The sequence below is a fragment of the Vulpes lagopus genome, chromosome 10, assembly GCF_018345385.1.
Source record: "Vulpes lagopus strain Blue_001 chromosome 10, ASM1834538v1, whole genome shotgun sequence".
In the NCBI taxonomy this organism is placed as follows: Eukaryota; Metazoa; Chordata; class Mammalia; order Carnivora; family Canidae; genus Vulpes; species Vulpes lagopus.
Window position 1 is genome coordinate 82,370,701 of NC_054833.1, and position 17,692 is coordinate 82,388,392.

Consider the following 17,692-nt stretch of genomic DNA (forward strand, 5'->3'; position numbering starts at 1 on the left):
TCAGATTTTTCTATGTCCCATTAGCAAAAAATAAACACTGAAGTATGACCCAACTTTTTTGAGGGCTAAAGAAAACAGTTTAGTATATTTACCAAATGCAGAAAAATCACTTTACAAGGTCTGTGTAGCACTGGGATCAAAATTTACATAGAGAAATGGATGCCTTGAGGCTGTCATATTGGAAGAAATATTATTTTCTTCATAAATTAAAGATTGTTCTTTCCCCAAAATGGTTGTAAATTATTTTTCATGTTGTGATACAAACATGGATTTTATTACTAGCTACAAACAGTTAACTGGATCCATTTGGCTTCTTTTTGTAGAAATAATAGGAGGAGAATACTAGCAATTATTGTTTTTCAACTCTGTTTTGGGAATTCTGCTATATGCTTTACATATGTATATTTCCTCATTTAATCCACAGAACAACTCTGTAAGGTAGATACTACATTGTATTCTCATTTTGCAGATCAAACAAACAACAAAAACTAGGAACAACAAAGTTATATACTGAAAAGAATGAAGAGGCTAGGATCAAATCCAAGACTTCATTCATACAAAACACACACCTGCAACCGAGGTACATCCCCTGCATCTTCTTTTCCATTCACAGCCACTGTTCCTAATCTGTGCTATTGTTGATACTTTCCCACTTCTATTCCCCACTTCTTTCCCACTTCTTTCTGTATTCCCATGTATTTTCATGTATAATATTTCAATAAAATTGTTCCAGTATTGCCAATACCTTGATAATAGCCAAATCCAAAGGACTTTTTTCACTCTATCAATCTAACTTTTCTGACCTGACCCCTTAACTTTTGAAACATTCCTCCTTTGGATAACTGACCAGGTCTCCTCATTATTCTTAAATGTCTCTTCCCCACTTACACCTTTAATTTTTATATCCCCTAGGACTGTATTGTTGGTCTTTGTCCTGGATTTGCCAACATAGCATTTCACATAGTATTTCCTCTGGTTAAGAAGCTCGTTTAACAGCCTCAATGAATGAAATACAGAAAGAACACCTGCTCACAGCATTCATTGGGCTTACCATGTATTCTATCACCCTGAAGCAGTTGGTATGAATAATGTAAAGGCCTTTTGAAGACTATATAATTGTGCCAGCAATACTTTGCAGGGCTGGAGTCATATCCTCTAAAATACTGAACATGCTGGGGCACCTGGGTGGCTCAGTGGTTGAGGACCTATCTGCCTTCGGCTCAGGTAATGATCCCAAGTCCTGGGATCAAGTCCCGCACTGGGCTCCCTTGCAGGGAGCCTGTTCTCCTTCTGCTTCTGTCTCTGCCTCTGTGTGTCTCTCATGAATAAACAAAATCTTTAAAAAAAAAATATTGAACATGTTCTGAATTGATGGTGCTATTTCTCAACAGCCCGAATACAAAATGGATCACTATTATCCCTGATGATCCACTAGCAAAATTTTACTTGCCATTCTTGAAACTTTGGGCTCTGTTAGTTTAAAAGTCTTGAAAACAACAGTAGCTTCACTGCAGTGAAAGAAGAGCCTGCTACCTGGCTTTTGCTGCTGTATACATTTGACAAGTGTATAACCACATGTGGCCACCATTATAGGATGATATAGAACAATCTCATGCCCTAAAAATGTTCTATGCTGTACCTACTCTTCCTTCCCTCTCCCCTAACCCATGATCTTTCTATATTTCCCTGGTTTTGCCTTTTCTAGAATGTCATATATTTGGAATTATAGAGCATAGAGCATGTAAACTTTTCAGTTTGGCTTCTTTCACCTAAATAATACGCACTTAAACTTCTTCCATGTCCATTCATCACTTGATTAACTATTATTTTTTTATTTTTAGCAATGGATATTACATTGGCTGTACCAGCATTTATTTATTCATTTACCTTTTGAAGGACATTCTGATTGCCTCTAAGTTTTGTCAGTTAAAAAGAAAGCTGCTATAAATGTCCATGTGCAGTTTTTGTGTGGACAACTCATTTTGGTGAATGACAATGAGGACAGCTGCTGAATTTTGTGATGGGGGATGATTCATTTCTTTTTGATTAAATCCAATATAATTAACATATAATCATTTCTTTTTTTAAAATCCAATATAATTAACATACAGAGTTATATTAGTTTCAGGTGTACAATATAGTGATTGAACAATTCTAGGGACACTTGGGTGACTCAGCAATTGAGCGTCTGCCTTTGGCTCAGGGTGTGATCCTGGGGTCCTGGGATCGAGTCCCACATCAGGCTCCTGCATGGAGCCTGCTTCTCCCTCTGCCTGTGTCTCTGCCTCTCTCTCTCTCTCTCTCTCTCTCCCTCTCTCTGTGCTCTCATGAATAATAAATGAAATATTTAAAACAAACAAACAAAAAAACCAATTCTACACATTAGTCAGTGCTCATCATGTTTCATTTTGCAAAAACTCGCCAACATTTGGTGTTGTCATCATTTTGGACTTTGAACATTCTAATATGTATGTAGAGGTATCCTGTAGTTTTAATTTGAAATTCTCTAATGACACATAATGTCAAAGATCTTTCCATATGCATATTTGCCATTGTATATCATCTTTGGTGAGGTATCTGGGTCTTTTGCCCAATTTTTAATCATATTGTTCATTTTCTCATTATTTACTTTTAAGAGTTCTTTGTATATTCTAGATAATAGTCCTTTAGCAGCTACAACTTTTGCAAATATTTTCTCCCTGTCTGTGGCTTGTCCCCTTATCCTCTTAAAATTTTGTCTTTTCAAACCCTCATTTTCTTTATTATTTCCTTCTTGTGTGTTACATAGGTATTTTCTAGTATATCATTTTCATTCTTGTCATTTTACTATATAACTTTTCACTATATATCTTTACTATATATTTTAAAGTTATTTTTTAGTTGTTGCTCTAGGGATTAAAATACCTTAATTTATAGCAACCTAGTTTGGATTAATACCAACTTAATTTCAATAGTATACAAAAATATTAGCTTTGCTCCCTCCACTCTTCTTTGTGTTGTTAGTGTCATACAAATTATATCTTTCTGCAATGTATGCCTATTGACTCAGATTATTGCTTCATAGTATTGGATAGGAGGGGAGAAACTGACTAAAAAATACACTTATATTGTTCTTATATTTATCAATTTGGTTACATTTATTAATGCTCTTTACTTCATATGCTTCATATGCTCTTTATTCCATGGTCTAGTGCTCTTTCATTTCAGTCTGAATGACTTTATAAAGTATTTCATATAGGGGAGGTCTAGTGATAAATTCTCTCAACTTTTATCTGAGAATATCTTCACTTCTTCATTTTTAAAGGGTGCATCAGGGACGCCTGGGTGGCTCAGCAGTTGAGTGTCTGCCTTCAGCTCAGGGCGTGATCCTGGAGTCCTGGGATTGAGTCCCATTTCAGGATCCCCGCAAGGAGCTTGCTTCTCCCTCTGCCTCTCTACATGTGTCTCTCATGAATAAATAAAATCTTAAAAAACAAGTGGGGGTGTTTCACTGAACACAAAATTCTTATTTAGTGCTTTCTTTCATCACACTGCCTCAACGGTTTCTGAAAAGAAATCAGATGTTAGGCATGCCTGGGTGGATCAGATGGCAGAGCCAAAGCGTCTGCCTTTGGCTCAGGTCATGATCCCAGGGTCCTGGGATCAAGCCCCACATCGGGCTCCCCGATCAGTGGGGAGTCTGCTTCTCCCTCTCCATCTGCCCCTTCCCCTGCTCATGTTCTCTCTTTCTCTCGATATCTCTCTGTCTCAAATAAATAAATAAAATCTTAAAAAACAACAACAAAGTCCCCTGTTAAGCCTCACTGAGGACTGCTTCTACAGGATGAATCTTCTCTGTTTTCAATATTCTGTCTTTGCTTCCAACACTTTGACTATGATGTGTCTAAGCATAAATCCCTTTGAGGTAGTCCTATTTGAAGTTGTTGAACAAGAATATAAATTTTTTTTCCTCAAGTTTGGGGAGTTACCAGCCATTATTCCTTCAAATGCCTTCTCTGTCCCTTTCTTTCCTTCTGGGGCTATTATTGTGTATACATTGTTAGAGTTGCTGTGGTCCCACAGGTCTCTGAGGCTCTGCTCCATTTTTCTTCTTCTTCTTTTTTTTTTCTGTTCCTTAGCCTGGATAATTTCAATTGACCTACCTTAAAGTTCACTTATTTTTTATTCTGCCTATTTAAATTTGGTGGTAAGCTCCCCTAGTGAATTTTTCATTCCACTTACTATAATCCTCAAAGCCAGAATTTATTTGGTTCTTTTCTATCATTTCTACCTAGTAATTGCTATTCTCTGTTTGGTGATATACTGTGATATCTTCCTTTAGTTCTTTATATATAGTTTCCTTTAGTTCTTTGAACACACTTAAGTAGATGACTGTCTCTGTCTAGTAAATCCATAATTTGAGCTACTTCAGTTTCTATAGACTGCCTTCCTCCTCCTGTGTATGGGCCATATTTTCTTGTTTCTTTGCATGTCTCATAGTTTTTTGTTGAAAACTAATATTTTATATAATATAACATGGCAAATCTAGAAATCACATTCTTCCCCTTTCCCAGAGTTTGTTGTTGTTGACCTAGGGACTTTACCAAACTAATTCAGTTTTTTCTTTAAGTTTTTTGATTGGGTTGTTTGGCCAATTGTTATCAGTACCTCAGGCAGCTATGTGGTTAAGCCAGTTGTTGCTAACTGTTCTTAACAAATGACTCTGAAGAAAATACTCTTTGCACCGCACAAGTTCTCTGCCAGGTTACAAAAAGACAAGCTTTTTAAGAATAGTTTACCAGGCAACTGCCAGACAGGTCAGATAATGACAATTTTTTGAGAATGGGGCTTTGAAAGAGCTCCAACTCCATTATGATTCCTCCAGTGCTGGCTAGGCTGCTGGTTTTTACCATGATTGCAGGCTGCTCTTTTCAAGACTACCATGGAGCTGAAGAAAGGGGGAGTGGTATTAGAACAAGTCAAAATGCCATAAAATTTAGTATTCTTATGGAGAGTCATCTGTTTGTTTTTAAAATGTTCCCCCAAATTGTTGTCTTTGGTTAATTTCCAAACTTGATCTTGACAATTTTTGCAAGTGTTCTCAGAACTTTTATAAAGGAGAGCATTTGTCAGATGTTTTTATTCCATCACTCCCAATGATACTCTCATTCCCCTCATTTTCAGATTACTTTGAACTATATTAGACTGTTTAAAGAAATAATAACAACAGTATACAGTGGGGTTTATCACATATTTAGAAGTGCATAAATATATGCTGTTGGAAAAACCCCTTGTATTATATGTGAAATGGCATAACATTAATTGAAGGTAGACTGTGTTTAATTTAAAGATGCATGTTGTAGACCCTAGAGCAACCACTAAAAAATAGGAAAAACAAATAATTCAATAGAAGAGAGAAAATAAAATACTATAAAATACCCAATTAACAAAAATACAGCATGAAAAAGAGAAAAGACCCAAAGAACAAATAAGACAAAATAAATAGCAAGGTGGCACATTATCCTGCAACTATTTATGTATGCATACCTGTCTACTTATCTTTTGATCTTTATCTATCTACATCTATTTTCTCCATTACTAAATTTAAGTGATAAACAGAAACAAACCAAAGTTAATTCCTGTAATGGATACACTATTAATTCTAACTTCTTTATTTGGAATTTGCAATAATTTATCAAAAATTTAATTAATATATGACAATAAGAAAAAAATACAAAGCTCACCTATCTTCATAACAATAAATCCCAGATATTAGTGCTAAATTATTTTATAAACTGTACAATTTCATTCTACAATTAAGGAAACTAAAAGTCAAAGTGATTAATTGACAAATTAATTAATCAAAACAGTCACATGGCCAGTCAGCAGTAGAGCCCCAGTAAAATTCTTATTTCATAACTTCTAGTCTGGTTCTCTCAAGAAAAAAAATCTACATGTAACACCAACGACATCTACAACTATATGCAAATAATGTGCCCATTTTGAATTATTCTTATCTAGCAGGTCTAGCAAGATCTCTATTTGAAACATTTTAAGTTAAACCTTATACCTATTTAAAAGTAATCAAACTTTTAAAATATATATATACTGTTGAATTTCAAGATTCAACTAATTCAAATTCTCATCAGTTATTATTGAAGTACACTGTACTTAAACTTTAAAAAAAATAAATTAAAATTTTAAAAAAGAAACTTTAAAATACTGTGACTAAACAATCATTTAAAGCACTGGTTACCATGTTCAGAGAATACGATCTTTCATTCAAATCAATGGCTAAACCATTTATACTTATGTGAAATATGATAACAAAAAATCAGGAAATCTGTTTGTAGAATTACCTGTAGCTCCCAGTGGATGTCCCTTTGAAATTAATCCACCGCTAGGATTTATGACCCACTTTCCTCCATAAGTATTATCTCCCCTATCAACCAGTTCTCCACCTCGTCCTAGAGAAGGAAAAATAATATTCATAAAGGTTAGAAATAACATTGGACCAGGGGTGCCTGGGTGATTCAGTTAAGCATCTGATTCTTTTTTTTTTTTTAAAGATTTTATTTATTTTATTCATGAGACACACATGGGGGGGGGGGGGGTTGAGACACAGGCAGAGGGAGAAGCAGGCTCCATGCAGGGAGCCTGACATGGGACTTGATCCTGGGGCTCCAGGATCACGCCCTTGGCTGAAGGTGGAGCTAAACCGCTGAGCCACCCAGGCTGCCCCGCATCTGATTCTTGATCTCAGCTCAAGTCTTGATCCCAGGTTTGTGAGATCAAGCCCCTTGGGCTCCACACTGGGCATGGAGCCTAAAAAAAACAAGACAAAACAAACAAACAAACAAAAAAAACATTGGACCAAATAATATGTTTTGTTTTTTTAATTTCAATATAGCCAAGAATTTCTTATAGCAAATATTTCTTAAGTTCAAACATTGGGATACCTGGGTGGCTCAGTCAGTTAAACATCCACCTTCAGCTCAGGTCATGATGGTTCTTGCTCAAGGGGAACCTACTTTTCCCTCTCCCTTTCCCCCTGCCTGCCACTTCCCCTGCTTGTGCTCACCTTCTCTGTCAAATAAATAAATAATAAAAACCCAGCTCAAATATCAAATTCATAAAAGCACTTCTAAAACTTGCACAATAGGGGCATCTGAATGGCTCAGCTGGTTAAGCAGCTGACTCTTCATTTCAGCTCAGGTCCTGATCTCAGGGTTGCGAGCCAGCATCAGGCTCCACATTGGGCATGGAGCCTGCTTAAGATTCTTTCTCTCTTCCTCTCTCTCTCTCTCTCTCTCTCTCCCTCTGCCTCTCCCCTCTTGCTCACGACCTCTTTCTAAAAAAAGAAAAAAGTTACATAATAAATATTGAGTAATAAAGATTTATATTTTCAGAACATTTCATGCATGAAACAGAGCTCTTAATAGTTCCTAAGAGTTCTCTGGCTTCCAAAATGGCTACAACTAAAACAGAGACTCAGAGAACCTGAAGAATGAAACTGGATACAATACTATAACTAATATAATTATATTAGTTTAAAAACCCATCATTTTGGGATCCCTGGGTGGCTCAGCAGTTTAGCATCTGCCTTCGGCCCAGGGCGTGATCCTGGAGTCCCAGGATCGAGTTCCACATCAGGTTCCCTGCATGGAGCCTGCTTCTCCCTCTGCCTGTGTCTCTGCCTCTCTCTCTCTCTCTCTCTCTCTCTCTCTCTCTCTCTCTCTGTCTCTCATGAATAAATAAATAAAATCTTTAAAAAAATCCATCATTTTGCCCAATATTTTCATTTCCATTTTTTAAAAATATTTTATTTATTTACTTGAGAGAGAGAAATAGCACAAGTAGGGGAGAGGGGCAGAGGGAGAAGTAGGAAGTAGACTCCCCACTGAGTGGGGAGCCCAACCCGATGCAGGGGCTTGAACCCAGTGATGAGGGAACAGAGGACTAGCTGGGGACAAAGCACATTGACAAGTCCTTTTTTTTTTTTAAAGATTTTATTTATTTATTCATAGAGACACAGAGAGAGAGAGGGGCAGAGGAACAGGCAGAGGGAGAAGCAGGCTCCATGCAGGGAGCCCGATGTGGGACTCGATCCAGGGTCCCCAGGATCACACCCCAGGCTGCAGGCGGCGCTAAACCGCTGCGCCACCAGGGCTGCCCTGACAAGTCCTTGAAACAGACAAAGAGACATTCCTCTACAGACTCAACTGCCTCAATGTTTATACTTTGCTAAGGGCAAAAGGCAATCTTAGCCTGACCCCCAGGAGCCTGTAAGTCTACTTTAACATACAAAAATTCCTTTAGAAATTTCCTTTATCTCTAAGCTCCCAAGATAAATGTTGGCAATCATCCTCCAAACACATGGCCCACCAATACACATCTGAAGGGTCTCATGACTCAAGTTTTATTAGACGATAATAAGCGACCTTTTCCCAACAATTAGCCCCCTCAAGGTCCTGTCCCTGTGCTTTAATAAAACCACCAGTTTGTACCAAAGATGTCTCAAGAATTCCTTCTTGGTCGTGGGCTCTGGACCTCACCTATATTCCAAAACTTCATCACCAGGACCCTGGGATCATGACCCCAGCTGAAGGCAGACACTTAGCCACTTAACCAACTGAGCCACCAAGGTGCCCCCACTTCCATTTTCAGCTGCACTGTTATATAAACATTCTTTGTAGATGGAAGGGACAATGTAGGGGGTGGCAGAAAGGCAGGGGACATGAAATGAAGGGCAATGGCTGAAAATACTGTTAAGACATAAATGCAAGGGATCCCTGGGTGGCGCAGCGGTTTGGCGCCTGCCTTTGGCCCAGGGCGCGATCCTGGAGACCCAGGATCGAATCCCACGTCAGGCTCCCGGTGCATGGAGCCTGCTTCTCCCTCTGCCTGTGTCTCTGCCTCTCTCTCGCTCTCTGTGTGACTATCATAAATAAATAAAAATTAAAAAAAAAAAAGACATAAATGCAAGCTTAAAAGAAAATGAAAATTACATGCTTGATAATTTCAACATTCCTATCAATTCTCTGGTCATTCTTCCAGGTTGTTAAGAAGTAAATTAAAATGAATGCATTGTATAAAATATTCTTCCAGCTAGAATATAATGAAGTGGAATCTCCAAATAAAGATGATACAGGTGGTTCTGGCACCATCAGAGGTAGCTAATAACTTTTAAGTATTCACCCTGTGTCAGGCATTGTTGTAATTATTTTCCATATATTTACATAATTTTTTTTTTTTTAAATTTTTATTTATTTATGATAGTCACAGAGAGAGAGAGAGGCAGAGACACAGGCAGAGGGAGAAGCAGGCTCCATGCACCGGGAGCCCGATGTGGGATTCGATCCTGGGTCTCCAGGATCGCGCCCTGGGCCAAAGGCAGGCACCAAACCGCTGCGCCACCCAGGGATCCCATATTTACATAATTTAATCCTCAACCCCGAGAAGCAGGTATTATTCCCATTTTATAGGAAACGGACACAAAGAACTTAAGTAACCAGCCCAAGGAAACAGTAGGGGATCAATCTAGGGTTAATCATCAGGTAGCCTGGCTCCATAGCTTTCCTTAATCAATATATTTTATTGCCTTCAAAAACCAAAGAGTTTCTCCATTGGTAAACTGAAATACATATAAGAATTTTTTATGGGACAGCCCCAGTGGCTCAGCGGTTTAACGCCACCTTCAGCCTGGGGTGTGATCCTGGAGACCTGGGATTGAGTCCCACATCAGGCTCCCTGCATGGAGCCTGCTTCTCCCTCTGCCTGTGTCTCTGCCCCCTCGCCCCCGTGTGTCTCTCATGAATAAATAAAATCTTTTTTTTTTAAAGAATTTTTTATGACTGATACTTTTTTTTTCAGATTTTATTTTTAAGTAACCTCAATCCCTTATGTGGGGCTCGAACTCACAATCCCACGATCAAGAGTTGCATGCTCCTTTGAGCCAGCCAGGCATCCCTATGACTAACACTTCTAATTTTACTTTAAATCTAGGTTGTAGATTAAAAACCACCTATTGAGGCATTCTTTTATTTTTTTTATATATTTCTGACATAGAACCTGATACAAGGCTCTGGTCATAACAGGTATTCTATCTACTATTACAGCTTTGAAAACTCCTCCAAGTATTGTTACTGTACCAAGTAACACCAGACTGGACACAAATCAACTCCAAGAAATGAATAATTCACTGCGTGTTTTCTTTGATAATATATATAATTCTATTAAATATTGGAAGATTCTACTAGGAAGTTATCTTGAGCTCATCATCTAAAAGTGGTAAGAAAATAAATGGAAGGCAATCATTGTGCCTATCATGTGCCAAAAACTGCCCTGGGAACTTAGGGATACAAGAGTAAATGAAACAAACATCCCCGATCTCATGGAGTTTACTTCATTATCAGGAGAGGTGTGAGGAAGAGACAGATAATATGTAATGTAAGTAAGATATATAATAGAGTTGTGGTAAGTGCCATGGGGGAAAAAAAGGCAGGAAAGGACGTGTAAGGAGTTCACATTTTAAAACAAGTAACTGGAGAAAGCTCCCACTGAGAAGGTGAAATTTGGTCAAAGATCTAAAAGGAATAAAGGAACAAACAATACGGAGATATTTGAAGAAAGGCCCTGAGCTAGGAATAGGCCTAGAGTGTTTGAAGAAGGAGGCTCATGTAACTGTTGCAAAGTAAAAGAACCAGAAATGTGGAAGTCAGATAGACGGCCGAGGGAACTAAAGAGAAAAGATCACATTTGGCTTTTACTTCTGTATGAGATGAACAGAGGGATGACATCAATCTGTGCTATGCTTTTAACAGGATCATTAAAGATTAATTATAGAGAACAGAGTGTAAGGAGACAAGGCAGAAGCAGACCAGTTATGAGACTACTACAATAACGTACAGGAGAAATAATGGTGGTCTGGACTACGCTGTTAGTGATTTAAAAAAATAGATAGGATATAGTTATATTCTGCATAGACTTAGACGGCAGAGTCCATAGCCAACAGGACTTGGGAACAGATTCAATGGGAGCTGTGAGAGAAAGAAAGGAACGGGAGCTACCTGGAGAATGGGGAAGACTGAGGAAGGAAGAAGTCTGGGTCACATCAGAAGTTCGGTTTGGACTTAGGTTTGGGATGCTAATGAGACATCCAAAAAATCTCTGAAAATTGGGCAGTTAAACATATGAGCCTAGAAATCAGGGAAGTGGTTTAAGCTAGGGATATAATTTTAAAAATCATCATCATATATCAAAGTGTATACATATTTAAAACCTTGAAATTGGGTTCCAGTTCTACCAAGTAATATAGATTCACTATAGCCTGTGTCTCCTACTGTTTACAACTAAAAACACTGGGTAAATACAAAAAACAACTAGCTGAAGACTCTGAAAAGTAAACAAAAACAGAATAATAACAGAAGGAGTTAAAACTTGGAGAACCCCCTTGGTGAGTTCCAAGTTTTCTCATTTTAGGCTCTCACAACAACTTTGGTCCAAGGGTGAGCACAGTCCTGGAGCAGACTGGCAGCAGGACAGCACTACCTCTAACAAAAACCCCATCTTTCTAACCAGAGGGACCAGGAAAAGAAATCCATACCAGGTCAAAGAGTAAGAGAGAATGCTCACAGTGGAAAGAGCCAGAGAAGAGGATCCCTTATTTCTATGTATGGACTTAAAAGTCTCAGACTGGGCAGCCCGGGTGGCTCAGTGGTTTGGTGCCGCCTTTGGCCCAGGGCCTGATCCTGGGGACCCAGAATCGAGTCCCGCGTCAAGCTCCCTGCATGGAGCCTGCTTCTCCCTCTGCCTGTGTCTCTGCCTCTGTGTGTGTGTGTGTGTGTGTCTCATGAATAAATAAATAAAATCTTAAAAAAAAAAAAAAAAAAGAAAGTCTTCGGACTCACTCTTGAGCTAAGCATACATAGGAGAGATCCAAAGCAGCACAGCAAATGCTTGGACAACTGAATAAAGACTTTAACCAGGACTCACAGAAGTCAAGACAGAAGGTATCTGAACACAAGCGGGTTGACTGCTTGCTAAAACAAAAACAACACTCTCTAAAGGATCTATATACAATGTAACAATCACCTGTCCCAGATACAATCCAAAATTAATACAGAAAAGAACTAGGAGGGCAGCCTCAGTGGTGTAGTGGTTTAGGGCTGCCTGCAGCCCAGGGCGTGATCCTGGAGAGCCAGGATCGAGTCCCATATCAGGCTCTCTGCTTCTCCCTCTGCCTGTGTCTCTGCCTCTGTGTCTCTATGAATAAATAAATAAATAAATAAATAAATAAATAAATAAATAAGAACTAGGAAAAGGAAAGTTGACCAATTCTCATGGGAAAAGATAATCAACAGATAGAAAGCCCAAGAAGTCCCAGATCATAGAATTACCAAAGACAAAAATAGACTAAGAGGTAAAGAAAACACACTAAAAATGAATAAAAAGATATGAGTCCTCAGCAAAGAAATAGAACCTATGAAATGAACCAAATTAAACTCTTAGAATTGAAAACGCAATATTTAAAATAAAAAACTCAGGATGTCTGGGTGGTTCAATCAGTAAAGCAGCTGCCTTCAGCTCAGGCCATAATGCCAGGGTCCTGGTATCGAGCCCCGCATCCGGTTCCCTACTCAGAGGGGAGCCCTCTGCCTACCACTCCCCTGGCTTGTGTGCTCTCTCTCTCTCTCTCTCTCAAATAAATAAATAAATAAATAAATAAATAAATAAATAAAATATTTAAAAGAAATAAATAAAATACAAAACTCACTAAAGATGGGTTCAAGAGCAAAAAGGGGATGAAGTAGGAGTCCGTATATTTAAAGATATATATCATTATAAAGGTATAAATGATCAAATCTGAACAGAGAAAAACAGGATTTTAAAATGAACAGAACCCCAAGGACCCGTGGGACAATATTAAAAGGTCTAATAAATGCATCATTGAAATCCTAGAAGGAAAAGAGAGAAAAAAATGGAGCAGAAAAAAATACTTACAGAAATAATGGTTAGACACTACCCAAATTTGGCAAAAGACATTTTACAGACTCAAGAAGCTCAGAAAATCTCAAGCAGAGTAAATTAAAAGAAAAACAAGCCTAGATACAACACATTTGACTGCTTAAATGTACTTCTCATTGGAAACAATGTAGGCCAGAGAATAAAACAATACGCTTTAAGTGCTATAAAAAAAAAAAAAAAAGACCTGCCAACTCAGAATATTCTATATCCAACAAAAATCTCCTTTAGGAATTTATGCTAAGTAAAGACATTCTCAATGAAAGATAACTAAGAGAATTCATCTCCAGACAATCTGCTTTATAAAAAAAAATGCTAAAAAAAAAGCTAAAATAAATTATTTTGGCTGAAAGAAATCATAATGAAGAAAAACCTGTATCTTTAAGAAAGGAGAAAGAGGGACGCCTGTGGCTCAGCAGTTGAGCATCTGCCTTTGACTCAGGCGTGATCATGGAGTCCTGGGATCAAGTTCCACATCAGGCTCCCTGTACGGATCCTGCTTCTCCCTCTGCCTATGTCTCTGACTCTCTCTCTCTGTCTCTCATAAATAAATAAATAAAATCTTTTATTAAAAAAAAAAAAGAAAGAAAGAAGAAAGAACAGAAATGATAAATATCTGGGTAAAAATAAAGAAATTTTGTCCTCTAAGATCTTTAAAATATGTGCAATTGTTGAAACAAAAATTACAACATTGTGGGATTTTGAATGTACATAGAGTGCTTGCTTCGGTAGCACATATACTGAACGTACATAGATGTAATACATATGACAATTATAACAGAAGAGTTGGTGTGAGGCAGAAAGGAGTTGGTAAATGTATATATATGCTTTCAAGATTTCTACATTTTATGTGAGGTAGTACAATATTAACTCTACAGAGACTGTGAGGGTTAGGTATGCATACTATTACACCTATACCAGCAGTTCTCAACTCTGAAATATTTTGCTCCTCCAGAGGACATCTGGCAATGTCTGGAGACATTTTTAATGGTCACAACTGTGGGGAAGTACTATTGGCATTTAGTGGGTAGAAGCTGGGAATGCTGCTAAACATCCTACAATACACAAACCCCATGACTAAAAATAATCTCATTCATCAACAGTGTTGAGGTTAAAAAACCCTGTATCAGCTAAGACAAAACAAAATAAAAAACAAAAACACTAAAGAGATACAGCCAAAATGCAAATTTACAAAATAAAAGTCATACTAAAAAATTCAAATAATCCAAAAAAGCAGGAGAGGGAGAACAGAAGATCAAAAACCAGAGAGAGGGATCCCTGGGTGGCGCAGTGGTTTGGCGCTTGCCTTTGGCCCAGGGCGCGATCCTGGAGACCCGGGATCGAATCCCATGTCAGGCTCCCAGTGCATGGAGCCTGCTTCTCCCTCTACCTGTGTCTCTGCCTTTCTCTCTGTCTCTCTGTGACTATCATAAATAAATAAAAATTTTAAAAAAATTTTTAAAAAAAATAAAATAAATAAAAACAAAAATCAGAGAGAACAATGAATAACAGATAATGGTCAACCTAAGTCTTATTGTATCAATAATTACATTGAACATTAATGATCTAAATCACACTCTCAAACAAATATAATGCAAATCACATATGCACTTTGAAATTTTCTAACACATATTTTGTTTAATATATATTTTAACTCAATATATCCAAACTATTTTCACTTCAACAAGTAAGGAATAAAAAAATTAATAATAAAATACATTCTATTTTTCATAGTAAGTCTTCAAAATCCAATGTGTACTTCATACAGCACATCTCAATTTGGACTAGTCACATTTCAAGGACTCAATAATCACATACAGTTAGTGGCTACTATATCAGATAGCATAGGCTTAAACATCCAGTTAAAAGGCAGAAATTGACAAATGATAAAAAATACACTATTGCCTACAAATCTATCTACCTTATGCAGATAGATTAATACCATAAATATGTTAAGAGCAAATAAACAGAAAAAAATGTATCATGCAAACAGTAAGCACAGGAAGACTGGAGTGGCTTTTTTTTTTTTTTTTTTTTTTTTTTGAGAGCGAGAGAGAGAGGATGGGGAGAGAGGGAGTGAGGGAGAAGCAGAGAGAAAATCTTGAGGCTCCACACACAATGAGGAGCCTGAGGAAGGGCTTGATCTCACAACCCCAAGATCATGACCTGAGCAGAAATCAAGAGTCAGATGCTCAACCAACTAAGTCACCCAGGTGCTCCTGGAGTGGATATTTTAGCCAGATAAAACAGACTTCTAAACAAAGAATATAACCAGACATAAAGAATGATATTTCATAATGAAAAAATGGAAGACATACAATGATAAATGTGCTTTATAATAGAATCTCAAAATAAATGAAGCAAAAATTGACAGAACTAAAGGGGAAAGAGACAATCCCACAATTAATATAAGAGATTTTAACACCCCTCTCTCAGCAACTGATAGAGCAAAACAAATAAATCACTAGAGACATAGATCTGAAAATCCTATCAATAATCTCAATTTAATTGACATGTTTAGAACATACGCCAGTAACTGCAGAATCCGCATTATTTTCTAAGTGCATATGATGGATAAATTCACCAGTAATATATACCATATGTTGAGCCATAAGATAAAATTCAAGAAATCTTAAAGGATCAAAATCAAAGTGTATTCTCTGACTACAGCAGAATTAAATTAGAGAGCAATAACAGTAAGATTTTAAGATATCCAGGAAAATTCCAAATACCTGGATATTAAACAGCATACTTACAAATAATTTACAGGTCAAAGACAAAATTATAAGAAACATGAAAAATATTTTGAACTGAATAATGATGAAATATATCAAATTTTGTGAAAGGTAGCTAAAATACCACTTAGAGAAAAATGTACAGCTTTAAATACTTATATTAGAAAAGGATAAAGATCTAAAACAAAAGACCTAAGGTTCTCTTATAAAAAAACTTAAAAAAAGAAAACCAAAGTAAAACCAAGGTAGGTTGAAGAAAGGAAAATATAAAGAGCAGGAATCAATGAGATGAAAAAAACGTACAATAAAGAAAATTAACAAAACCAAGGCTGACTCTTTGTAAAGCTTAATAAAACTGACAAACCTCTAGCTAGACAGATCAAGAAAAAAAGGGAGAAAGAATATCAATCACCAATACAAGGAATAAAAAGGAAGTTATCTCCTTAGATCCTATAGACATTAAAAAAATAAGAGAATACTTTGCACAATCTCAGTCAATAAATTTGACAACTTAAATAAAATGGGTAAATTTCTTTAAAAATATAACTTATAAAAATTGATAGACACTGGAAGAAACAGAAAATCTGAATAGGCCCATATTTATTAACCAATTTTAACATCTCAGAAGTTTTCCCAAGAAGAAAACTGAAAATGACTTGATTACACTGGTAAATTCCATGAAGCAGTCAAGGAAGAACTAACACTAATCTTATACAAACTTTTTCAGAAAATACAGAATGAATGGTCACTGCTCAATTTGTCTTATGAGACCAGCATAACTTTAATGACACGTTGTCACAAATGGCAAGATCTCATTCTTTTTTATGGCTGAGTAATATTCCATTGTGTACATATACACAAATTAAACCCCCCACACACACACAACACACACCCCACATCTTTATCTAGTCATCTATTGATGGATACTTAGGTGGCTTCCATATTGTGGCTGTAGCAAATAACACTGCTACAAACATAAGGGGTGCAAACGTCTTTTCAAATTAGTGATTTTGCTTACTTTGGGTAAATACCTACTAGTGATATTATGGATCGTATGATATCTCTATTTTTTTAATTTCTTGAGGTAAAGGCAATTAGTGAATTCCTTTTTTAGTGGCAAAATGAAATTTCCTCAGTGAAATTTGCTAAGTTAATCTGCATCTCACCAAAGATATTACCTTCTGGACAGAGTCCCAGTGCTTCATAAGTAAGGAGTTCATTGACAGAAAAGCAATCATGAAGTTCTATAACATCAATATCACTTGGTTTCAGGCCAGATTTCTCATAGCACTTTTTGGCAGCTTCTTTACTCATATCATAGCCAACCTAAAACCAAAACCACATATAAATACATTAAGTGCATCAATACTGGGACTTTTATATAAGATTTATAAGAGAGTAAATGCATAATCTTTGTTGCTGAAAATGGAGTGCACATATTGAAAACTTGGTTGATTGTATATTACATAGAAGTCCAAATAAAAGAATATTCAGGATGGAGAATGTACAAATTAAATTTTGTACTATAAAGAACAGAATTTTTTTTAAGATGTTATTTATTTATTTGAGAGAGCAAGCATAAGTTGGGGGCAGGGCAGAGGGAGAGGGAGAAGCAGACTCCCCACTGAGCAGGGAGCCCAACACAGGCCCAATCCCAGGACCGAGACCATGACCCGCAGTCGAAGGTGGAGACCCAACCAAACGATCTACCCAGGTGCCCTAAAGAATAGAATTTTTTAAAAATATTTTACTTATTTATTCATGAAAGACACAGAGAGAGAGGCAGAAATACAAGCAAAGGGAGAAGCAAGTTCCCTGCAGGGAGCCTGATGCGGGACTCGATCCCAGGACCCCAGGATCATGACCCAAGCCAAAGGCAGACACTCAACCACTGAGCCACCCAGACATCCCAAGAACAGAATTTTAAATAATATATATAAAAAGGACTTATGGCA

General features: G+C 37.1%; 1 protein-coding gene across 1 annotated transcript in view; it reads right to left on the bottom strand.

Annotated features, from left to right (window-relative positions):
- SCP2 (sterol carrier protein 2) overlaps window positions 1-17,692 on the bottom strand; it is a 96,703-nt gene that overhangs the window by 42,114 nt on the left and 36,897 nt on the right. The window contains exons 10-11 of the mRNA XM_041770232.1: window positions 16,916-17,063; window positions 6,339-6,446 (exon numbers count right to left, since the gene is read on the bottom strand). Of these exons, the coding sequence (XP_041626166.1) occupies window positions 6,339-6,446; window positions 16,916-17,063 (256 nt within the window). The remainder of the gene's footprint in view (window positions 1-6,338; window positions 6,447-16,915; window positions 17,064-17,692) is intronic.